The sequence below is a fragment of the Ranitomeya imitator genome, chromosome 2 (assembly GCF_032444005.1).
Source record: "Ranitomeya imitator isolate aRanImi1 chromosome 2, aRanImi1.pri, whole genome shotgun sequence".
In the NCBI taxonomy this organism is placed as follows: Eukaryota; Metazoa; Chordata; class Amphibia; order Anura; family Dendrobatidae; genus Ranitomeya; species Ranitomeya imitator.
Window position 1 is genome coordinate 400628128 of NC_091283.1, and position 25935 is coordinate 400654062.

General features: G+C 40.0%; 1 protein-coding gene across 1 annotated transcript; it reads left to right on the forward strand.

The window, feature by feature from the left end:
* Nucleotides 1-380: 380 nt before the first annotated feature.
* On the forward strand, nucleotides 381-23545 carry LOC138664161 (heparan sulfate glucosamine 3-O-sulfotransferase 3B1-like). Its single transcript, XM_069750615.1, has 2 exons — nucleotides 381-913; nucleotides 22000-23545. Exons 1-2 carry the CDS (start codon nucleotides 549-551, stop codon nucleotides 22616-22618), a joined length of 984 nt encoding a protein of 327 aa, XP_069606716.1. The 5' UTR covers nucleotides 381-548; the 3' UTR covers nucleotides 22619-23545.
* Nucleotides 23546-25935: the final 2390 nt, after the last annotated feature.

Here is a 25935-nt window from a genome sequence, read left to right on the forward strand (position 1 = left end):
TATCAGATTCAAAAATAAAACGTTCCGATTTTTTTTTTTTTTGTATTGCGGAAAAAGAAAGCCTGAAAAATCCAGCACTGTGTGCACAATGCCCTGCTGGACAGCACCAGCACTCAGCGCCGCCCGCGGAGCCTCATCCTCTCTCCAATGCTCCCTGCAGCATCTGACTGAGCCCAGCATCCCTTCACCAGGGTTTATATAGAATCGGCCACCAATCAGCCTGCAGGGAGTCGCCTCCTATTGGCTGCCCTTTATCAACAAATGGCTAATTAGCATAGCCTGCCGGCGTGTGATTGGGCGAGCACGCTGCCTCTCCGGGGCGGAGCCCTCCCCCCTGGCCATGGCTCGCAGTCCGCGGCTGGTAGCCGGCAGTAGAGCGCAGGAGCTGCAGGCGGGGTGCGGAGATACCTGGTGCCGCTCTATGGGGCTGCTGGATGCCGCAGCGGTACCGCGGGCGGAGGATGCGCTGCCTCTGGATTGTGCTGGGCGCGGAGGGCAGGATGCCGCTGAGGGAGGAGTGAGCCGCCTGCCTGCTGAATGATGTCCCCATGGATGCCAGCCCCGCGTCCCACCTGAGAAGACGCCTCCTGCTGCCGGTGTGCACCATGCTCTTCCTCTGCCTCTACATGTTCTACTCCTGCGCCGGCTCCTGCGCCGCGGCGCCCCCCGGAGTCCTGTCCCAGCTGCTGCTCCGACCCCCGGCTGTGGCGGCGGAGGACCCGCCGGGCTCCATCAGCAGCTTCTCCAACGGCTCCGGGAGCAAGAAGCTGCCCCAGGCCATCATCATCGGGGTGAAGAAAGGGGGCACCCGGGCCCTGCTGGAGTTCCTGAGGGTCCACCCTGACATCAGGGCTGTGGGGGCTGAGCCCCACTTCTTCGATAGGAACTATGACAAGGGACTGGACTGGTACAGGTGAGACCCCCCACACACATATAAATATATATATATATAGTGTGAGACCCCCCACACACATATAATATATATACCCAGTGGTCCTAGAGATCTTGGAGCATTTGACCTTCTAAAAAACTAATAAAAAATTCCTATTGGGAAAATGAGACTAATCTATTAATGAATCAGCCCAGCCCCCTCCGCAGCCTGGACCCCGGCGTTACAGGGGGGGTTCCATGTACGACCCTAAGGCTACGTTCACACAATGAGTTTTTGATGTTGCAGAGTTTCTACACCCATTAGATGAATGGGTTACTTAGATTTTTCTTTAAAAAAATAATGGTGAGAGAAGCCTTCTTCTTCCTCTTGGACCCCCTTCTTCAGGATGCAGGCTGGGGGTCCGCTTTGTGATTTCTCACTGAGCCGCACAGCCCAATTATTCTTGATTTGGGGGTTTACATACCTTTTTTTTAGTGCCTGAAGCTTCTCCACAAAAATTCACCAAGTGCCTCCATTATTCTGGAGATGAAGCACGTCAGATATTGGGTACCTGGATGTAAAACCGGGGCTGCTGTCCTGATTATTGGGGGCAAAGGATTGATTGAGAGGGAGGTCTGTAGGTCTGAAATTGGGCAACAATAACGATTGACTTTTTTTTTCTCTCCTCCGATATATATATATATATATATATATATATATATATATATATATATATATATATATATATATATATATATATATATATATACACATATGTGGCCCTTATATACTGAGCCCCGCGTTATAGATGTAGACTGACCCTTATATACTGAGCCTCATGTTATAGAGGTAGAGTGGCCCTTATATACTGAGCCCCACGTTATAGATGTAGACTGACCCTTATATACTGAGCCCCGCGTTATAGAGGTAGACTGACCCTTATATACTGAGCCTCATGTTATAGAGGTAGAGTGGCCCTTATATACTGAGCCCCGCGTTATAGATGTAGTGACCCTTATATACTGAGCCCCGCATTATAGAGGTAGACTGACCCTTATATACTGAGCCCCGCGTTATAGATGTAGTGACCCTTATATACTGAGCCCCGCATTATAGAGGTAGACTGACCCTTATATACTGAGCCTTATGTTATAGATGTAGAGTGGCCCTTATATACTGAGCCCCACGTTATAGATGTAGACTGACCCTTATATACTGAGCCTCATGTTATAGATGTAGACTGGCCCTTATATACTGAGCCTCATGTTATAGAGGTAGAGTGGCCCTTATATACTGAGCCCCGCGTTATAGATGTAGACTGACCCTTATATACTGAGCCCCGCGTTATAGATGTAGACTGACCCTTATATACTGAGCCTCATGTTATAGAGGTAGAGTGGCCCTTATATACTGAGCCCCACGTTATAGATGTAGACTGACCCTTATATACTGAGCCCCGCGTTATAGATGTAGACTGACCCTTATATACTGAGCCTCATGTTATAGATGTAGACTGACCCTTATATACTGAGCCCCGCGTTATAGATGTAGACTGACCCTTATATACTGAGCCTCATGTTATAGATGTAGAGTGACCCTTATATACTGAGCCTCATGTTATAGATGTAGAGTGACCCTTATATACTGAGCCCCGCGTTATAGATGTAGAGTGGCCCTTATATACTGAGCCCCGCGTTATAGATGTAGACTGACCCTTATATACTGAGCCTCATGTTATAGATGTAGAGTGACCCTTATATACTGAGCCTCATGTTATAGATGTAGAGTGACCCTTATATACTGAGCCCCGCGTTATAGATGTAGACTGACCCTTATATACTGAGCCCCGCGTTATAGATGTAGACTGACCCTTATATACTGAGCCTCATGTTATAGATGTAGAGTGACCCTTATATACTGAGCCCCACGTTATAGATGTAGACTGACCCTTATATACTGAGCCCCACGTTATAGATGTAGAGTGGCCCTTATATACTGAGCCTCATGTTATAGAGGTAGAGTGGCCCTTATATACTGAGCCCCACGTTATAGATGTAGACTGACCCTTATATACTGAGCCTCATGTTATAGATGTAGAGTGACCCTTATATACTGAGCCCCGCGTTATAGATGTAGAGTGGCCCTTATATACTGAGCCTCATGTTATAGAGGTAGAGTGGCCCTTATATACTGAGCCCCACGTTATAGATGTAGACTGACCCTTATATACTGAGCCTCACGTTATAGATGTAGACTGACCCTTATATACTGAGCCCCACGTTATAGAGGTAGAGTGGCCCTTATATACTGAGCCTCATGTTATAGAGGTAGAGTGGCCCTTATATACTGAGCCCCACGTTATAGATGTAGACTGACCCTTATATACTGAGCCTCATGTTATAGATGTAGAGTGACCCTTATATACTGAGCCCCGCGTTATAGATGTAGAGTGACCCTTATATACTGAGCCCCGCGTTATAGATGTAGAGTGGCCCTTATACACTGAGCCCCGCGTTATAGATGTAGAGTGACCCTTATATACTGAGCCCCACGTTATAGATGTAGAGTGACCCTTATATACTGAGCCCCACGTTATAGATGTAGAGTGGCCCTTATACACTGAGCCCCACATCTGAGGTCACAGAGCAGCCGGGAACTGAATTTCTGCAATTTACAAATAGAAAAAATGAAGGAAAAAAAATCAGCTTTGTATTATGATTTTTTTTTTTTATTAAATTGAAAAATAGAATATTTTAGCAATGCGTCTTTAATTGCTTTTATTGCTGGCTTATAGTAAGTTCTTGCTGTTTTGGTCGGACTTGTCTTCTTCGGTGGAGCACGGTTTGGTCGTCCTTCTGTCCCTCTTGGGTTCACCTGTCTGAACAGCGCAGTTACAGCTCCTGCGCTCAACTGTTTGATGTACAGAGTTGTAGTGATCCCTGTCGAGGACTAGAGAGTATTGCAGGTCCCTGTCGGACAGATATTCTCAGGATGCCCAACCTTTTATTACTTGTTACATAACCCCAGTCACATTATTTATTCTAGCCACGTAAATGCGGCTCCCTGAAAGAAAAAAAGAATATTGTATAAGAAATGAAGAAAAATCTTTAAAAAATGTCTATTTTGTCTATATTTTTAAATATATTTTAATTCATATATTTTTAGATTGATATATTTTGCATTCATTTTTATAATATATATATATATATATATATATATATATATATATATTTATATTTTGTTTATATACAGATTATATTTATAATTTTTTTTTCTTTATTCCCGATATTTTGCCTCTCTTCCTTTTTTGATCTTTTAATGTTTCCTCGTTTGAAGGTTTTTTTTTCACAAGCCATCCCCCCTAATAATGAGCCCTCACGATGTGCAAACATCCTTCTACTCCCACAACATCCGCTTTTGAACTTCTCCTCCTGACAGCGATCACGTTGATACGTTCAAGTATCATCTCCAATATGTAAAGTAGGACATTAATATTTATCTGGTTTTTTTTGTTTTTTTTTCACTACCAGTTTCTCTTCTTTAATCTGTCTTCAAAAGAAGAAGAGGGGAAAGAAAAAAAAAGATACAGACTTGTTACGACACGGATGTGAACATTCATTACCACACACAAAAAAAATGCCTTGGGAAGGTTCTTTGTCATAATAATGTTTTTGTTCTGCCCTTTGCACTCAATCTTTGTACTCATTCATTGAAAACTTTTTTTTTTTTTTTTTTTGCCCACTCCCTTTATGGGAAAAAAAAAGACAATATGAAACTCTAAACCCTTTCAAGTAAATAACAAAACACATTTTCTGCTGGGACGGAAGGATTTTTTAGGAGTCGAAAATTGACATAAAATAAAAATAAATTGCTTAGTTCGTCTTTGTTGCTTTTAAGAGGCTGCGGAGTTCTACCCTATAAAGAGAATCCAAAAGTATTATATAAAAATAATCTATAATTCTCCGTATTGAGTGGCGGGATGTACAGACGTTCAGTGCAGAACAAGCCGAAATGTCTCCACATATTACTCAATATGTGTAAGCCAACCCAGTAGTGGAGGCTAAAGAAAGGGGGGAAAAAAGGTATAAAAGAAAGATTTGCACCTCTTCTGTATTTCGGCCACACAAAAGTGTCCTTTGGGATGAAGTCATACATGGAGTTTTCGGTGCAAGGGGCGAACGGTCTATTCTTTACTTTTGTCTCTCTTCGTATCAACACTTTGCTCTAAAAAAAACTATTATATTAACAGCAAAAACATGTATAAAAATGTTAAAGTTTTTTGGGGTTTTTTTTAACTTCTTTTTTATATATTTTCTTTTAGAAGCCTGCACAACCTTGTTTAGATGGGTAGTGTGTTCGGAAAAAAAGGCTGTAGATTTTGGTACCGTGGATGAGTTACTATTTAACTAACAAACTTTAGATTGATCTAATTTGTATTGATGATGATTTTATGCTTTTCTATATTTTCACTTAGTATACTAACTAATATATATATATATATATATATATATATATATATATATATATATATATATATATATATATATATATATATTAGATATGGATGGATGGATGGAGTTAAGTTCTGCCTGGATTGTTGCACTTTTACCACTGCGAGCTCGGTGAGGCCCATGGTTATGAATGGCGGTCTTGATAAATCACACAAGGAATCCAGCATTTTAACCTCTGTGCTGCCAGCGGCGGCCGACCAGTCATCCGTAACATAAAGGAACTGTGTAACAAGCTGTATAATCTCCAGGCTCAGGTGACAGGGGCTGACAGCTGCTCGTCCTCCTATCACAGCACAGCAGGGAGGTCATTAATGATGGATCCTGTTATAGGTGATCCATATGGATGGGGTAGATGTACTGGAAGCAGGCTCTCTTCTGCAGTAGATGCAGTTTCTTCCACAAAGGAATCAGTGCTGGTTATAGACACACCACTATTTCGAAAAATGACATTATGCTTCTGTTGGGGTAAAATCTTTGTAAAAAAAAGTGTCCTGTTCGATAGCCGGAGAAAACAGACCATGCACTACGAAGGCTGAGTGGCTTTTCGACAGATATGGAACTCCATGTCTACAATTCCAAAAAAAGTGTTGTCGAAATTGTGTTTTTTCTGGTTTCCTAGGTCTCTTATCAGTTCTATAAGATCCATTTGGGCATTGGGAAATATGGCTAATGAGTAACATTAATTCCATCAAATGTTTTGTGAACAGAAAGGAACGTCATGTTCCCTTTACAGTATAGTATAAAGAGTTTAAAAGGTCATGCTGAGATACCACCCAGAAAAGTTCAAGAACTTCCACTAATGTGCAAATGATTTCATATTATTGACTCTTTTGATTGTGGTAAATTCTGGTATAAAGTTACCAAAAGTTGTTCCCTCTCGTCACTAAGAAAACTTGAGAAAAGTATTGTATGTGCAGCGTTTAAAGCGTTAACTCAGATCTTAGGTTACGGTAATACTATGTTTTGTGTTGCTACCAATCCTGAGCAGATAAAATATTTTATGATAAAAGTCCTTAGAGCCAGAGTTGTATCGGCCTCTACATGGGGCAATCTGCCTCCCCATTATTGTCCCCTTTGGCCCATTGCTCCATCTTGCAGGTTTAAATTAAGACGAAGATCAAGTTGAAGCAAATCTGTAACCGTGAATTAATCAAATTTTCATAGGTCGGAATCAATTGCTTGTACATGTGTTAGATGTACACTAAAGCCAAGATGATTATTAAGAATGACCAATCCTTCCAAAAAAGTTCATGTGTCTTTGGAGACTCAAGGAAAAAGTGATCCAATGGTAGAAAAATTTCTAAAACAAGTTTTAAAAAAATGTTTTTGGCCCTCATTTACTGGCAGAAGTAAAAGAACTAGAATTTAACGAAGGTATGAGAACGTCATCTGTGGAGAAGGCAAATGTCCCACCGGACGGTGAAGAAGAGAACTGTTAATGATAGGGGGTTGAAATTCTTGAGCAATGTGGCGATAATTTGTGGTATTACTGCCTCATATTGGGGATATCACCCAGAATATCAGAGGATTATAAACCTACCCAGATGACATGTTTAATCTTAAAAGGGGTTGTCCAAAAATTGTGATAGCTGGGGCACATAAAAAAAAAAAAATCCTTTCCGATGTGAAATCCCTTCACAGGCAGTCTTTTCTACTTTGCTGCAGCAATCACGTGCCATAAATCCACATGACTGCTGCAGCCTTTCACCGACTTCATCTGCAATGCCTGTATGTAGGGTATGAGGCCACTGAGGCTAATGATTGGCTGTATATCACATCTGTAAAGTTAACAAGAACTGGTGGGATCTATTCAGCATGCTGAGATCTACCATTTTTTATTTTTTTTTATGCTCTTACCCCTTTAAAAAATAGTCAGCCCATATTATAAACTTGTTCATAATGGGATAGGTCATAGATGTTAGAGCCATAAAATCAATAGACCAACAGTTATTACTCCTAGGCTCTGGTATTATCATGCATGTTTGGTTTGACATTATTTAGATGTTCCATCAGAAGTGGAGTTTGGGTGAATGGTTGATCGACACCTCTCGTGCCAACGAGTTTGGACAACTTGGTGATGAGATTCCATCAAATTAAGTGAAACCTCTTTTGAGATGATTTTCTTTTTTTTTTTTTTTGGTCTTCTCAAAAAAGATGGCCAGTATGTATAGAATGTGATGGAACTGAAAATCTAACACAGAAGATTTGGTCTCGATAAGGATGTGGTCTTATCAAAGAAGTGATCTTTTGGATAATTGGGAGTTCCTCTGTTGCAAGTACAGTCTAGAGTCATCAATTCTGTAGAAACTGGGTTCTTCTTTGTTGAGCCTACAAATGGCTATCCTTCAGGTTGTTGGGGATTGAAGCCTTTATATATTTTTTTTCTCTCCCTACTTTATATTTTTTCGATATGAGGAAACTTCTAACTCCTAGATATATATATATATATATCTCTATCCATTCATTATTCACAATGGAAGAGGCCAGGCTTACTTGAGTTGTACTGCATTAGAACAAAATGGCTGCCTTCTTCCAAACATCAGCGCCTTGCGGTCTATAAAATTGCAATTCTGCCTAATTCAGTATTTATTACCTTGTAGATGGTGTTGGAAGAAGGCAGCCATGGTTTTCTAATGACAGGCAGCTCATTTAAGTCACCGATAAAGGTTGTTGGTGACCAAGACCTTTAACACAAAGTCATTTGAGACCTATAATTCCATCTCTTTATGCAACAGGTTACTTTATAAATCTGTAAAACAAATTGTGGCCAAAGAGTAGGCGATCTCAACCTCCAGTTATAGCTGCAGAAAGAAGAAAAATATTCTATTTGTTTTTTTTCAGTCTTTAATTTTCTAATTTATTCAGGTTTATATTGGCCTCAAAATGTATCCAGAACGCTTTCATTAACCAGACTGATGCTCATCACACTCTGCCAATTGCATCTGTAACCAACCAAATCATTTCAACTTTGAGTTACTATTTTCTTTACTATACAAAAGTTAACTTTTTTTTTTTCCTATTTCCCTTTTTAACATTTATTTTGGATGGAAATTTTTCCTAGAGTGCCAAAAAAAAAATTCTTGATTCTCCTTAAACAAATGACCGTGAGGTTTACCGAAAAAATAAAAAATATCCACCGCCACATTTTCTTCAATTTAAATAAATTCCACATTTCAACTATCCTTTAGGGTTTGTTTAGATTTTCCAAAAACTTTTACAATTCTTTGTTTTTCGCCTTTTCCCGGTTTACCTAGAAAAATCAACATTGTCTTAAAATAATAGAAAAGACTCTTTAGTAGAAAGGGAAATACTAAATCCATAAGGATTTTATGCTCAATTTTTCATTCGTCAACTTGCCAAAATGATTATTTTTCCATCCTGGTAGTACTAGCGCGCTCCATGTATAAAGAATGACAGATTGCTCTTCTCAGAATATATTAGACCGTGCGTTGCAGTTGATTATATATTTTCTATATTTTGTCCTGTTTAGAACATAAAACTTGTCCAGAATTTCTTTTTTTAATTCCGATCTCGGCAAAAAAAAAAAAATGCATAGTAGTCATAGGAGGTGTCAAAATAAAAAAAATAAATGTATAGTAGTCATAGGAGGTGTCAAATAAGTTTTAAAAAAGTTTAAACTAATTTAACTAACAAGTAATGACAACTTTTTCTCATGTTTAACACGATTGACCCAAGTTACAAAATGTATATGTATAATTTCTCCAAAAGCATTTTTTATTTTTTTTAATTTCTCTCGCCCCCTCCATCAACGTTTTGCTTCTAATATCTCTAAGGTTTCCACTTGAAATTCTTAAGTTTAACATGACAGAAGAAAAGCAATATACACTATTTTAAACTGCAGAAAAAGTTTTAATACTTTATTCATATTCTATATAGATATATATATATTATGCAACACAAATTTTCGTATTTTCTCTTTTCTAGACATGTATTTTAGTTGTCTTCCTTGAACCGGGGAAATCCTCTAGATCGCATTACCCTACTAATTTCGCAATTGAGATCCATTATCCATGACCTCATAGGCAATGACGGCTTTGCTTACACTAAGACTCCTCGGTTAAACAGTGGCTTTAAAAAATATGAAAGTATTTCTTTTTCCCCTTTAAATGCTTAAGAAGACAGCTAAATTAAAACAAATGTCAAACTGTCAGTCGGCCGCCACTTTAATTGCCAGTCACTTGTTTGCCTTTCAAATAATCTAATCTGATAATCTCCAGAGAATAGAATTTTTTTTTTTTTAGGTCATAACACTAACATATTCTAGTTTCTTGGGTAGCAGGAACAATTTTGGAAGACGTCGTGGACATTTCCAAATAAAATAGTTTTAAAAAAGCGTTTCTAAACTGTTAAACTGGTTCTTGTAATTTTTTTTTCTTAACATAAAAACCTTTCCATATATAAAATAATGAACTTCCTAAACACTAGACACCAAAAAGGAGATTATTTTATTTTTATTTTTTTTGAGGTGGTGGGAGTTTGATAACAAACATAAGCTTGGTCCACACAGGAGGCTGATCTATATATGGTATATATATGGCTGATCTATAGATGGCATCTATAATCCATGTTTCATAGGATAGTGGGGAGGGAGTTCGGAAGGGGGGCATCCAAGGAAGGCCTTTTGCCCCATTGAGTATTATATAAAAAGAGGGAGCATATTGTCTGTCCGGCTCAGATTACTGGACACTGCCTTCCTCATCCCCTCACCTGTTGTGTCGTTGAACTGTCCATAAAGCCTGGAACATTTTGTGAGTGGTTCTCGGAAGGTGGCTTTGATATTTCAACGCTCGTGACCAAGATTCCCACATTGGGATCAGGCGAAGATCACGCCTGTCGTAAAAATGTTTCATTCATTCAGTCATCGAATAATGTCCCAACTGGGGAGGCCAGTCATAGCTTGGAAACATTTGCTGTGCGGGACAATCTCACCATGGGGTCTTCATATTGACACCCAATCCTTGGCCTCTACTACTTTTATACTTATACATCATTACATACGCTTCTATAAAAAAAAAATTTTGGGGGGGCTGCTGCATTTGTCAGGGCTTATCCCAAAATGAAGGACTATAGGTTTGCTTTGGTCATGTGATCTTAATATTGGTTTCCTCATACACTATGTTCCAAATTATTATGCAGATGACATTTTTTCTCGGATTTTCCTAAATGGTCGGTGCAAATGAGTCAGTCTAATAAAAGTCATCACCCGTTAGAGTATACATCAAATTTTATTGAAGAAACCTCCCAATGATAACAGTATAATCTCCAAAATGAATAAAAACTCAAAATGCACTGTTCCAAATTAGGCACAGTAGAATTTCTAAACATTTGATATGTTTTAAAGAACTGAAAATGCTCATTTGTGGAATTTGCAGCATTAGGAGGTCACATTCACTGAACAAAAAAGCTATTTAACTCCAAAACATTCTAATAGGCCAAGTTACATGTTAACATAGGAACCCTTCTTTGATATCACCTTCACAATTCTTGCATTCTTGAGTTTTTGGAGAGTTTCTGCTTGTACGTCTTTGCATGAAATCAGAATAGCCTCCCAGAGCTGCTGTTTTGATGTGAACTGCCTCCCACCCTCATAGATCTTGTGCTGGATGATACTCCAAAGGTTTTCTATAGGGTTGAGGTCAGGGGAAGATGGTGGCCACACCATGAGTTTATCTCCTTTTATGCCCATAGCAGCCAATGACTCAGAGGTATCTTTTGCAGCATGAGATGGTGCATTGTCATGCATGAAGATGATTTTGCTCCTGAAGGCACGTTTCTGCTTTTAGAAAGTTGTCAGTCAGAAACGCTATTTACTTTACAGAGGTCATTTTCACATCTTCAGGAACCTTAAAAGGCCCCACCAGCTGTTTCCCCATGATTCCAGCCCAAAACATGATTTCTCCACCTCCTTGCTGACGTCGCAGCCTTGTTGCGTCATGGTGGCCATCCACCAACCATCCACTACGCCATCCATCTGGACCATCCAGGGTTGCTCGACACTCATCAGTAAACAAGACTGTTTGAAAATTAGTCTTCATGTATGTCTGGGCCCACTGCAACAGTTTCTGCTCATGAACACTGTTTAGGGGTGGCCAAATAGTAGGTTTATGCACCACAGCAAGCCTTTGAAGGATCATACACCTTGAGGTTCGAGGGACTCCAGAGGCACCAGCAGCTTTAAATAACTGTTTGCTGCTTTGTAATGGTATTTTGGCAGCTGCTCTCTTAATCCATTGAATTTGTCTGGCAGAAACCTTCCTCATTATGCCTTTATCTGCATGAACTCTGTCTGTGCTCTGTTTCAGTCACAGATCTCTTCACAGTATGATGATCACAAGGTTTTTGTGAAGTATCTAATTTTTTTATACCTTGTCCAAGGCATTGCACTTTTCAACGCTTTTCAGCAGCAGAGAGATCCTTTTTATTTCTCATATTGCTTGAAACCTTTGGCCTGCTTAATAATGTGGAACATCATTTTTAAGTAGTTTTCCTTTAATTAGAATCACCTGGAAAACTAAATTATCACATGTGTTTCAGATTGATTTTAGTTATCTATTGAGCCCTGAGACACAATACCATCCACAAGTTTATTTGAAAAACAAAACAATTAAATCTTTATAACACTTAAATCCAATTTGCATAATAATTTGGAACACAGTGTAATAACATCCATTACAACTCCCACGAGGGCTGTCTCCTAACTTTCCTACACTTCTGAATGTATTTTTCCTCCATTCTTCGTTCCGGTATCTATACATTTAGCTGTCACTTATGAGATATCTTGGCAACACTCAGTGTGGAAGCTGTAATGGCAGCTGGGTGGGTTGTCACCAACCAGTCCTACAAGGAGTTATTCTGTCTTAGAAGGAACTTTGGTTTTTTTGTACAACCTAGCCACACATTTGCTATCATTAGGCTTGCACTGCCTGGGTTATAGCTAATACATCCTCGGATGTTGGCTATGGTTTAGGTTGGCGTCTATACAGCTTAATCGTAGAAACCCGACTGCGTTAGCCAGTGACACAGTGGAGGTTAATGGAAATGGTGACCTGTATGTGTCTATATTTTCCTTACAGCGACCACTGTTGGTCCAACTTCACCTCCTGAGCCAAGCGAATGTTAAACAAATTACAGGTCCTATTATTTCAGACCTACTAATTAAAGGGTTGTGCCTGGTACCCGATGCAAGAGCGGATATCAATCTGTACTGTGATTAGAGGGCAAAGGCTACACCAGAGGACATAATTACATGGACTTTGAAGGATTACTCCAAAAGGTGTATAGTGGCATTATCCTAATGGAGTACAGATCACTTCGCAGTGCAAACCAAATAGCTTCAGGCCATTACTACTGATATTTTCAGCATTCGGTCACTCTTGTGAATTTTAAGAATTCTCCATTGATGGTGTGGCATGTTATAAGAAGGAAGAAACAGATACAGGGGCATATGTTGAGGATCAAATCCATATTACAGATTAGAAAGTTACAAGTATAAAAAGCATTCTACCGATAATTTGTAAAGTGGTTCACTATGTATCAGTTAAGGTGAATTGGGGAGAATTGATTCCACGAGTGTTCACAAATATAACTTGATAGGTTCATGGATTTATGTTCTCATTGCATGAACTGGTGGTCTATATCTTAAAAATTTGCATTGATATCATAGCCATCGGAATAGTTAGAATCTAAAGCTTAGAGTTGCAAAAATTGAAAGGAACGGATTGAAATGAACGGATGGCACTCACCGGTTTAAAAAACTTCTTTATTCCAATACTTTAAAACATCGGCTTAGAGTTGTCATCCATGATTTGGTTAAAGTAGTAATTAGTGATGAGAGAACATGCTTGCATAAGGTGTTTTCAGAGCATGCTGGGTGCTAACCGAGTTTCTTCGGCGTGCTTGAAAAATGCTCGAGTCTTTGCGGCTGCATATCTCGCAGCTGATGGACAGCCTCAACACATGGGGGATTGCCTGTTTGTTAAGCAATCCCAGCACATGTTTCGGCTAGTGAACAACTGCGAAACATGCAATCGCAAGGACTCTAAGATAATATTCGAGCACGCCAAAGTCACTGTTGGCACTCGAGTGTGCACTGAGAACGCCTTATCCGAGCACGTTCACTCATCATTAGTAGTAATCTGTTACATTCTGGAAAAAGTCTGACCGGATGTGCATTCCTTTGCTAATATAACTTAAGTGCTTCCTCCCCCTTTCAAAAACACACTTGTAGTTTATAGTCTTGGAAAAAGTTTGGAATCTTTTTTTCCAAATTTTTTATTTTTTTTTGTAGGGCCAAGTTGAATACTTTTACAGTATGTATGCATCCCCTTGTGTCCATAAAACAGCTGGTTAGCTATGATTTAACATGTTTGCGTAGCCAATTCCATATCAGATGCTCGGTTTTGTCATACATCGGGATGGGATTTACAAATTCTCTTTTCACCCAGTCATGACCATACAATCCAGCAATGATGTCTACTTGCCAAATTGGAAAAATACCGTGAACTAAAGAACGCGCTCCCTAACGGCCATCCTAGAGCTTGCGTGCAGTGACTTGCTGACGCGTACACACAGAAAATAAAAATAAACAAAATAATTAGCTAAACTGCCTGTAATTCAGGGGCGCTCTACCCCCATCCAAACAAAATCAGAGGGGAATTGCTTGACAAGTCTGTATTTTGTGTGTCTGAAGCTTGTTCTCTAAGAAATCGGGACGCGCGCACACACAGCCTCTTATTATATGCCAGACTTGTAATTAGCCAGAACTGTTACCCATGGAGCCTGGCATCAGCCCCCTTCCCTCTAACTAAAAAACATGCATGAGCATTTCAGGACACAGGGTGATTGTTGCCAAAGTTTCTTGTACTCCAAACTTTTTATTTGGATGTTACATTTTTGGAGTGTTGACATGTGCATACATGTAGATCATACACGTTCTTGTTCTCTCATGTCTGTCGTTTTTACTTGATTAGGGACTAATCACTAGTGTTTGTTTCTTTTGGGCTTTTAAGTCTCCTTCAGTGTTCTTGGTAAGTCCCCTTTCACACATCAGTTTTTTGCTATCAGTCACAATCCGTCGAATTTTGAAAGACTGATCCGGCGACTGATGCCGCCAGATCCGGGTTTTTTTCTCTCATAGACTTGTATTAGCGGCGGATAGCCTCACATTTCATCCGTTGTTTGCCGTATGCATCAAATTTTGTTCGGTGGCTGGAGACAACGAACAAAGTAGCGTTTTGTGTACATCGAAAAAACAGACAGTGTTGCCGTCCGTCGTTTGCTCAAATGGAAGCCTATGGGCGCCAGATCCATCAAATGATGGAATCCGGCGACGGATTCCGTTTTTTTAACTGAGCATGCTCCGATTTAGCCAGATCCGCTAGTCGGATCCGTCAAAAAACGAATCCGTAGCATCAGTCTTTCACAATCTGTGACTGAACCGTTGAGCCAACGGATTGTGACTGATGGCAAAAAACTGATGTGTGAAAGGGGCCTAATCTATCGCTATAGTTTTTTTTTGTTTTTTTGTTTTTTTTTTACATCCTCTAAGGTCAAAAGTTTCTACTGTAGCGTGAAGAACTTGACTATAATGTGAGGTTTATTAACTGATGCGGTTATCCGCAGCGGTGATCAAGAAAAAGCTTATTCCATACAAAAGGAGGGATTAATGGACTTCCCAATTTGAAATTTTTCATTTTTGACCAATAGTTATCTGATTTGTATCTTCTGAAAAGACAAAATTCATATCCCAAAAATTACTGAAAGCAGGATAACTGAACGCAATGGGTGACCCAAGTTTTTCTTTAGTGACATGTGGTATATTTAACTCCCTGTCGGGGTGGTTCCCGAGTAGGGGTCCAATCCTTAATGCAATAGTATGAAAGGCTCGGCACTTGTCGGTTTGAAGGTTAAGAAGCCAAAAACATTTTTCTTTCTACCACCCAGACCTTCATCAGAAAGGTTGCGATTGTTGCATACCACAGTGCACCTACTAGTGTATTCTTCTTCTCTTCTGAAATCCACAACCTTTTTGATGAAGGTCTGGATGGTAGACTGAAACATCATTGTTGGATTATGTTGCACTATTTTGGATTGCACCAAATAAACTCTCAATATGCCGTGTCTCTTATACTATCCCAATTGTTCTTTACACCTGTTTGTAAATAGTCTTGTAGTCGGCCCATCTTTGGGGTGATGGGGAAGTGGGACCGCTCAGACCACCCATTTTTGCAATATTTCGATCAAATGATTTCGGAATGTTGGGTATTATAATGACTTCATTTCCAGGAGATTTTATGAGCGTGATGAATGTGCAATCAATTTTCTCTAATGGTTTAACATTTGTTTCTAATTGGGCGGTTATTGTTCTGACCGCTCATTATGGTTTGATGGCAGTCGCTCTACATGAAGATGGGGGGATAGTGCTCCCATCCTACTTCATTCGGAAGAGCAGGAATCCTTTTCTCCAAGAAACTAAAGGATGCATTTGTCAGCATACAGTGTTCGCAGAGAACTGAAATGAACAGTGGGGGGTGACTGCATGGTTTGGGATTACCCAATCCCGTTCTGGCTTCTTGGAAGGACACAATGGATCAAGGAGTCATCAGATGGGGGTGTAGAGGCGAGTGACTGCCATAGTAAAAAGGAAAAGAATGGAAGGCCGAATGGTTTTCAATGAAAGTAGCAGAGGTTAATTGTGTATGGGAGTAAGCAGCGTAGAAAACTGAAGGCCGCCCCATGCCAGTCTGGATAAGTAGTAGAGGTGAATGGGGAGGTGGGGAACGATTGGTTATACCCTATGTGAATACAACTAGCAACAGTTGAAAAAACATATCTGTGGGGGACAGGAATCTCCTGTTGCCCTACAGAATAAAACCTGCTTCGTGCCCACAGGATCTGACATGTCTGCCTTTTAAGTCTTCTAAAAGCCTCTGTATAGATGGACAGTTGGGCTTTATTGTTCAATGCTGCTCATACTGTTTTCCCCAAGGATTGTACTTTTCTGTAAAAGCCAAGAACTGACCCATATATATTGGTGAAGAGAAGCTAGCAAATTACAATTTACCCATACAGAATGGCGAGTCGTTAAATACTTGACCGCTCTGCTAGACGCTTGCTAATGCAGCCTTAAAGTACCTCCAAATTATGGTGGCATTTGAGTTATAGACGGCGCATGCTAACTTCTTGCCTAATCAAACCTAAGGATTTGCCTTCTTGCAACATCTATAACTTGCAACTGTGGTCCTGTTTTACAGCATTTCACTGTAAAATCAAAATATCCTTATAGATCGGCCCATTGAGAAATCGAATATTCGTCATTAAACATCCAAGGCTAGGACTGCTCTATATGTACGTTCCTTCTTGGCTCATCCACTGCAAATCGGTGGTGAATCGGCAGCAAAATCCGCTAACAAGGGGAGTTCAGTCCGTTATACTGAAAATCGTAGAAATACGCAACAGGAATTGGTAAAATCAGCACTGTAGGTAAACTTTTAATGTGGAAAAAAAAAAAATCCACAGCATATCGATGAAGTGTGAATTCTCATCCACATACCCGGTATTCAAATTTTCTACAGATTTTTTTATTTTTTTTTTATCTAGAAAACCATACTGATCATACGGGTAATACATTGCATAACGATCAAGAAGTGCTTACAGATATACAATAATTAAAACAAAAAAAACTTTATTTCAATTAAAATAAATCACACAAACAAGAACAATAATATTAACCATAAAAAGGTGCCTCAAACTACTGAACACAGAGGACAGCATAGAGCAGTATAAATACACAGGTACATATCTATGCACAACTAAATGTATCCTGTCCACAATCTGACAGGTTTCCCGATTGGGCTGATATGTGGTCACAATATATGGAAAGGTTCACATATGAGGAATACAATCAAAGAACAAGTTCTTATGCAGGGAAAAAACACCTTAATATCAACCTAATAGTCACACATATATGAAATGCAGCATGTGCAAATGAGGGTCCTCATTGGAGCCACTCACATAGAAAATATACCCTTGTAGCCAAACAAATGTAATAGTACCATATAGTGCTAAAGTGCATGTGCATATTTGCAATGGTTAAGCTGACAAGGACAACATATCAACAATAAAGCACAGTGCTAGCAGATATTAAAACTGAGACTTCATATCGTGATGCTCACAGTAAATGCATAGCAAACTGTGCCGTGCACATATTACCTGGATTTCCAGTGCTCGGAAGAAGCACGAGCGAAACGTGCGTTGGGGTGAGGAGAAACGGCGTTCCACTTGGCATTTAATTTTGGAGCACTGCAAATCCAGATATGTGCACAGCACAGTTTATGTATTTGAGGAAAATGGACTTGGGTAGTATGTTTTAAGATTTTTTTTTTCCTGGCACAAATCTGGATGGAAAATACATAACATTTCCATCTTGTGTAGACAAAACCCAAATCTACCCTTTCGTATCCAGCAATCTGGCTTGATCACATTGGTCTTCGTTTCAGCAGCGCAGTCCTAACCATGCCATGCAACCATATATTTACTGACGTGATCTGTCAATGTCGGCAGAATTGTAGTCCCGAATGGGGTCACTTTGGGGTCACATGATAGGATATAGGGTCACATGACCATCTGACCAAAGGTAGGAACATGCAAAAATCAATAGGTGATTGGGAAGTAAAAAAAAAAAGTTGAATGGTTGACAAGTGTGATTTCATATCTGCTTCTCTGAAAATGTCAATACATTGTTGGTATCGGAGAAAGGTGATTCACACTTTGCTTTGTCCTTTATTATTGTCTATGGCTTTGTTATCTTGGCGCATGGAAGGGCCGATAGTGTTTTTGTCTTTGCTATATCGCCTACTTTTGGTTATCAAGTGTCAGGCACATTATGATTGAGCAGGCTCTCTCGGTGAATTAGTGAGCTAATACAAACACAGCGGGACATCTGGGGTAATTAGTCTGATGGATGATGAGAAGATCTTCAAGGGCTTGCACATAATTCTTTTTTTTTTTTTTTCTATTGTCTTCCTTGGTTAGATTTTCCATTATGCTAAAACTCCTGACGACATAATGGTAAAGGGTGTTCCATATTGAAACCTATTGTATGAGCGTCTTGTATGTAGCTCCACGTTTTGTTTTTCCTTTTTGGCAATTTTATGAATGTTATGTATTGTAGTTAGTTACTTCTTAAATTTAAACTGCAAATGATTGAAAACGCAGCAGCGGTTCAGTCGCACAACGGACACCAGCAAAGGTCTACAGACCCCATCACCTAATAACTGGATTGACTACAGTGTCCTTGTACTATTAAGGCCTTCATACAAATTAGACCTCCTGTAAATGGGTTCGGACGACAATCTAGTGTGTATGTGGGACCCCCATGTGGTGATCGTTGGGAGGAGATAAGCTGCTAGAGGCTCTCTAATAGAGAACACAGAAGCGCTTGGCTTAGCAAGCCCTTCTGTGTATTGGAGAGTTGGGATAAATATCTGTTGGCCGAATGATGGCTCGGCCAATCGTTGGCTGGCAGCTAGATAAAGTGCTTTTATTACTATGAAAACCCCTGATGGTGCCTCTGACAGATAAAAAAAAAAAAGCCCACTAGTAATTTTTCTTGCTGAATAGTCCCCCAAATATAGTTCATAATACTGTCAGATTCTGCTCATAGTGTCTCATGGAGGTTGACATCCAGGCGGGTATCTGTTGACATTTAATTTCTTGAGACATACATTCCAAGGTCTTGGACTTGGTTGGTTGAGGCACCAGGTCAACCCCTACCCCATTTTGCTTCTCCTTTAATGCAACGTTGGCCAATGTCTTGATTATTAAGACAATTGTAACTGAACGTATACTTGCTGATTAAAGAATGTTAAAGCATCCTTGATCATAATTTTTTATTATGTATATGGGGCACCCGACAACTGGTAGTTGTAATAGAATGGTGATCTGGCGTGTTTGAATTTTTTTTTTTGTGTTGCTGATCGCAATCCACAGACATGTTTGGCAACTGCTTCTGTTAGAACAGCTTCGGCACCCCTGCACGATTTCGCTGCCTCCTTTTGACACTTACACCGGCGTGCTCCCTAAGCTGTCCCCGCATCGTCTTCCTCCCAGAGCCTGCGCTCTGCACAGAGGTCTCTTGGGAATGTTTTTAGGGCGTGTTAAAGAGGCAGCATACGTTTGAAAATGTTGTCTCTCAGCCATTGGCTGGAGACATGTATTTAAGGCACACTCCCTTATAGGGAGTTTCTTTAGCAACTTCGCCTCTTTTTAATTTTAGAAGTGTGCTTAGTTGCAAGATCCCTGTATGCGTGCTCCCTGATCCTGTTTCAGTTCGTCCTGTCTGCGTCTGAGCCTGAACCTGTTCCTGATTGCGTCCTGCCTATACCGAGTCCTGATCCCGAGTCACCTTGTCTGCACCTATACCGCTACCCTCCCCCATCCATTCTGAACCTGTTTCTTTGATGCTGTTCATCCTGTGTACCTGATGTCTGCTCAGTCTGTTTCTGTTCACCATCCGTGGTGTATCTGTCTTGCAGCTATTTAGTTCCTGGCCGTTTTCTCTCTCCAAGTCCATCCCTGCTTCCCTATACCACTTTGAGGGTCAGCTGCTACAGCTTCGGGGTCTGTCCTGGAGTAGTACCTGGTGTCCACCTGGGTTCAAGTCTAACCACACCATCAGGGGCCCTAGTGAAGAACCAGGTGGTCGTTTAGTTATGCCCATCCACGCTTTCACTGGACCGTGGCACAGTGGTCCCTCAACCACATATATGACTGCTTCCTCAGAGAATACATGCTCTTGCGTATGGGGAATTGACCGAGACGGCAATTGGACAGCCGATCGGCTGACTTGTGTCAGTGCCATCCTTTGTGTATGGCCGGTTTAAGATTCAGCAAAGAATGACTGAAGAATGTTGCTTATCTCTTAAAGAAATAGAGGTATCCCTAGACAGAAATCTAATTTGCCTAGTCCCGATGTGTCCCTAGGTTTTAATACTTATCATGAATACATCAAGTGGAGTGTAACCGACACAATGATTTCAGTGCTTACTTCTCTTCGACGAAATTTCAAAATTTTTTTACAATTCCATCATGTCATCTCATAAATTCAAGATCAGGCGGTGCAGGTTAATATCTGCGTTTGCTGGGCCTCCATAATAATTTGTTTGCAATCTGCTGAGAGTTTACAGTAATTTGAGGTAATTTAGCAATCTGCTCTGTGTGGCGCTGACTGCCATTATCCAAAGGAAGCTGGTTACAAAAAGAGGATGTAATTGGACAAAGAAATGGCTTATCGAGGAGATTGAGGAACATTTAGGCTGCTGGAGTTGTCATTGTTCAGGTTTTATTACAGCATTGAAATCTCCATTTTATTTAACGACTCTGGTAATAATATATAAAGTGGTGCTCTGTGTTTCTGCGGGTCGATGGAGCATTTGAATAAGTTGAAAAATATGATCGAGGTACTGTTTAATAGGTTTCCTTAATCATATTTAATGTGTAAAAATCTTAAAGGTTTCCTTTTTCATTCATATTTGGCTATTTTGCCCCAAATATATGTGCATAGTCATCCATTGAGTACGTCTGACATTCATCTAATAAAACATCATATCAGTGACACGATTCATGACATTTGTGCAGATTCTTATCCAAAATCTGTGGTCAATCCACATCCTACGCGCAAAAAAAAAACCCGCTACTGGGAAAAAGTAGCATGGAATTGGGGAATAAAAAGTGAGCTAATCCTGGTCTTGATCTACCTCGCACCCAGCAGCATATCCTTGGCAAAAAGTCATGTGTCAGCCTTGAAATACATGTCGTTATACCCATGTGTCGTTGTACCAAGTCCTCCTTTATTGGACAAATTAATTTCTATTGCATATTACATCAAAAAGGTGATAAAGTGGAGCATCAAAAACTTTGACCCTGGGAAATCATTGGTAGCCAAAAGATCAGATCATTCACAAGTTGTTCAGCCTACCCCGATTTGAAGTGGCCTTTTCTGTTAAATCCACATTTACCAATATAAGCGCTAAGGCATGCAGCAAATTAAGCCTCATGATTGATGGCAATATCTATTTGATTTTGGGATTATTCCAGGTCAAAAAAATGGCTGATCCCCTGATGCATCAAAAGCTAAGAGCCTAATGAAACAACGATAATGTGCATCCAGGTTTATACGTCCTTATTTCCCTCCCCCCCCCCCCCCCCTCTTTCCGATCCTCTTATTTAGGAAAGAGGAAACAGCCACAAACCATTTTCCCCCTCCTTGCAGCGGTTAATTAGCAAAGTGGGTCAATCCATCTTGAAGGTACACAAATAACTCAACCGGGTGTTAGCTCAAGATGCCTAACGAGATGCCATTTGTCAGAGCTGTGGCTTTCAGGCGGCATTAACCCTTCATCTGAATTTTAGATAGCACCAAGGCGAATAACTCTTCAAAATAAAATTACTATGCTCATAACACACTAGAGAAGCAATTGCACCCAAGCATTGTCAATTATAATACTCTGAAGGCACATGTACCGTAAAAATAACATCAAGATTTCTAATTGTCTTTTATTTTTGTGATGCTGATGTTTTTGTTTTTTTTTTATGTAGGGAGTTGATGCCGAGGACGTTGGACGGTCAGATCACCATGGAAAAGACCCCCAGTTACTTTGTGACGAAGGAGGCTCCATCTCGGATCTCTGCCATGTCGAAGGATGCTAAGCTGATTGTGGTGGTGAGGGATCCGGTAACTCGCGTTATATCTGATTACACCCAGACGTTGTCCAAGAGGCCGGACATCCCCACATTTGAGAGTTTGACATTTAAAAACAGGACTACGGGTCTTATCGACATCTCGTGGAGTGCCATCCAGATCGGCATCTACGCCAAGCACTTGGAGAACTGGCTCCAGTATTTCCCTATGAGCCAGATCCTCTTTGTGAGCGGAGAGAGGCTGATCACTGATCCTGCCGGAGAACTGGGACGTGTTCAGGATTTCCTGGGACTTAAACGAATCATCACAGACAAACATTTTTATTTTAACAAGACTAAGGGGTTTCCATGCCTAAAAAAGGCGGAGGGGAGCAGCAAACCTCACTGTTTGGGCAAAACCAAGGGCAGGACTCACCCCAACATACACCCAGAAGTCGTGCAGAGATTGCGCGAGTTCTACCGGCCATTTAATATGAAGTTCTACCAAATGACTGGCCAGGACTTCGGCTGGGACTGAACAAAAAAGACACTCAACCAGTCCTAGACTTATTTGAAGTAAACACATTTCTGTGTGTTTGTATAAATGTACAGAGATCTATTTTATTATAATTTATTTGTAATTCCTAAGCAATTAATTCACTAAGCTGCCTAACCACGCGGTTCCTTGATTGCCCATAGTATTAACATTCCATCACACCATGACCCCCCAGAGACTGAAAATCAATATTGTCGTCTTTTTGCACAGATGATCTGCAGACAAATTTTATGGTCTCTCAAAAAGGGTTTTTCCCATCTCCATCTTGCATATCCGCTAATGGTGCTCCATATGCAGTCGTGTATCTATATATTGAGAAAACCGAAAGCACAATAATATTACCTTGGTGTTTGTTTACGGGTATTGAAATCCTTGGGTTCTTGGTTTTCATTACACTTCCTGATACTTGGGCATTGATTGTTACTGTATTCAAGACTTGATAGGGCGGTAGAGCATAGGTCAAAGGGTTTGGTAGTAGAACGAAAAGTGAATTACCTTGTTATTTAGAAGTGCCATATCCAATCTAATCACTTTGTGAAAATTTTAATCAGACTGCCAACTAACTGCAGTAACACAATGGGGTCTACAAAGTTGGCACCATTCATGCAATTTGTGGTATGTTTTCGATGAGTATTCTCTCTAATTCTTTCTACCATTGGGTTTGATTGGGCTTTGACTTTGTATGTTCATAATTTGGTAAATCAAGGACACATCAGATCCCAAAGTATTTTTGCAAGAGCATTGCATTGTCAATCATTCTTAGAGAGTCGGTAATCTAGCCGTTGAAAGCCTTTACTCCCCATGTCTTCCATTTTCTCTATGCATGATAGATTTAATTTATATATATATATTTTTTTTCCTATTAAGATTTATTTTCTTTACGGTCTAAAACCAACGTATTGGCTTGATAAAACATAACGTAGTAGGACTTGGTTATGATAAAACCCATGTGAGATGTGAGGTCTTCTTTGCACTATTAGACCATGATCCCACACAGCATAAACACTGCATTTTTGGGGGGTGTAGAAAATCCTCTGTGCTTCACATTTCAAGCAAAATGGAGGTGATTTGATGAAAACTGATGCCAACTGGGGGGTGGGGGGGAGGGAAGTTGTGCATTTTTTTTTTTCCTTTAAATTTTTTTTGGGTAGCCTGAAAAGACTCTTCATATCTGCACCAAGAATGCATATTTTGGAGCAGACTCCTGTAGAAAGTGTTTTGGCAAGTGGGAACATGGACTAACGATACTGGTAGTTATTGTATCGCAGTACATCCTGTTACTATGATCATATAATTACAGGGTGATGGCTTCATCAATCTTTAATTTATTCCCGGCTAGGCAGAATATTCTTTTCTTCAATTCTGCATTGGACATTGGATCAATTTTGACTAAAAAGGCCATTTTCATCTACTTTCCTGACTGCTGGCCATTGATTGGCTACATCAGTGTTTCTCAAACTTCAATCCTCATGGTACCCCCACAGGGGGTATGTTTTCAGGATTTCCATAGTATTGCACAGGTAAGAAATCCTGATGTCTTCATGATACTTCCATCACTTGTGCAATACTAAGGAAATCCTGAGAACATGACCTGTTGGGGGGCCGTGAGGACTGAAGTTTGGGGAAATGCTGGTCTACGTTATTTTTTTGTGAAAAGATGACCAGCAACCTGTCAAAATTTGATGCGGTCTGGAAATTGGTTATTACCTGTAGCTTATGGTATGAGTGGATGATATAGGTGGAGTGTTTCTTTCCCCCTATCTACTATATTTAGTGATGTGGACTGTAATCTTCAAGATTCCCATACACTAAATACCTGTCTGTTCTAAGTTCGTTCAGCTCTTGATTCCCCCATACACAAACGCTCATTAGGCCTTCAGCAATCTCTGTTACCCAATACTCATAAATGCTCTTCTCGGCCAACAACTATCCCTCCCTACACTCCCCATACACAAACGATAGTTCGACCATGCTCATCTTTCCCATCTACACTTTACACATAATTGCTCTGCATGGCCAACCGCTATCTCTCTCGACAAATCCATATATACATGAATTCTCCTCTTCACTGAGCAATCATGTTTTCTCAATGGGCAGAGGTAAGAAAGTCGCTGCCATACTCCTCCAAAAAAAAACTAAAAATCTAGTGTTTGACTTTGAACTGTGTAATCCTTCATAATCTTTCGAGGTAGTACGGCCACTCCATACACAATAAAACATTGGTGGCTTCGGCCTGCTTTCATCTAATGTTTCAAGCTCATGTCCATGCCAAGCTTTAGAGACTAGGCACCTCGCAAAATGTTCATTGTAATGAGAGAAACCCAGTTAAGCCATATTGTTGTTTGGCAGCCATATTTCATATGCTCATTCAACCCAATGATACTTTAGGCTAGGACTACACAGTGACATGTGCGCAACACGTTAGCTGTAAGGATTTCCTGTGATCAGATCTCTAAAATAGTTGCCCGACAAGATGTAGTTCAAGAATTGCGGTCGCTTTGTAGCGCCCGCCATAGTGTTACCAGCTGCTTCGCCTCCAATACCTTGCACATGATTACGTTCGGGGTAAGTTGGCTGTTTATATATCATTTTAATTCTTTTTATATACTAAGAACCCCCACCCAAAAAGAGTAACCAAGAAGTAATTTTTATTTTAACATCTAAAAGTGGTACTTTTTACACTGCTGCTAAGAAACTATACAATTGAATGGCTATGCAGAAATCTGTAGAAGTATTTAAGAGGGAAAAAAAAGCGTAATACTATGTTATCTTTGCTCTTTCGGATGCAGCCATGACACCGGTTGAACTTTGAGGCCTACTCGATTTGATTGAGTCCTTTGTTGTATTTGCCTTGGTTACCATGGAGCCGAGGTACATAAAGTACTGCTACCCTCCTGCATCCGGAAAGAGGGCTCCGTGGTTAGAATTCGCACATATGACGTAGTGGTTGAGTTTTATTCAGCCGTATCTATTTTATTTGTTTTTAATTCTGTTTTGTTTTTTTTTCCTCTGTAACCGGTTACTTTAGAAATAGCAAATTTATATAAATATATATATATATAAGTAAATATATATTAAAAGGAATACAAAGGACATTGTGAAATGGGGGGAAAAAGTACATTGTAAATCAAGTATTTTGTGGTATGTACAATACAAAAAATAATAATTTTACACAAACGAAAAAAAATTTTTTAAGGAAAAAAAATATTGCATTCTGAAAATTCATACTATGTCTTTGTATGAGCAAATAAAACTATATTTTACCAAGATAAAGACAACTGTATTATGTGGTGATTTTA

Coding starts and splice junctions, on each gene's coding strand:
- LOC138664161 (XM_069750615.1), top strand. CDS start 549: ATGGATGCCAGCCCCGCGTCCCACCTGAGAAGACGCCTCCTGCTGCCG. Junction 914..21,999: donor AAGGGACTGGACTGGTACAG/GTGAGACCCCCC, acceptor TTTTTTATGTAG/GGAGTTGATGCCGAGGACGT.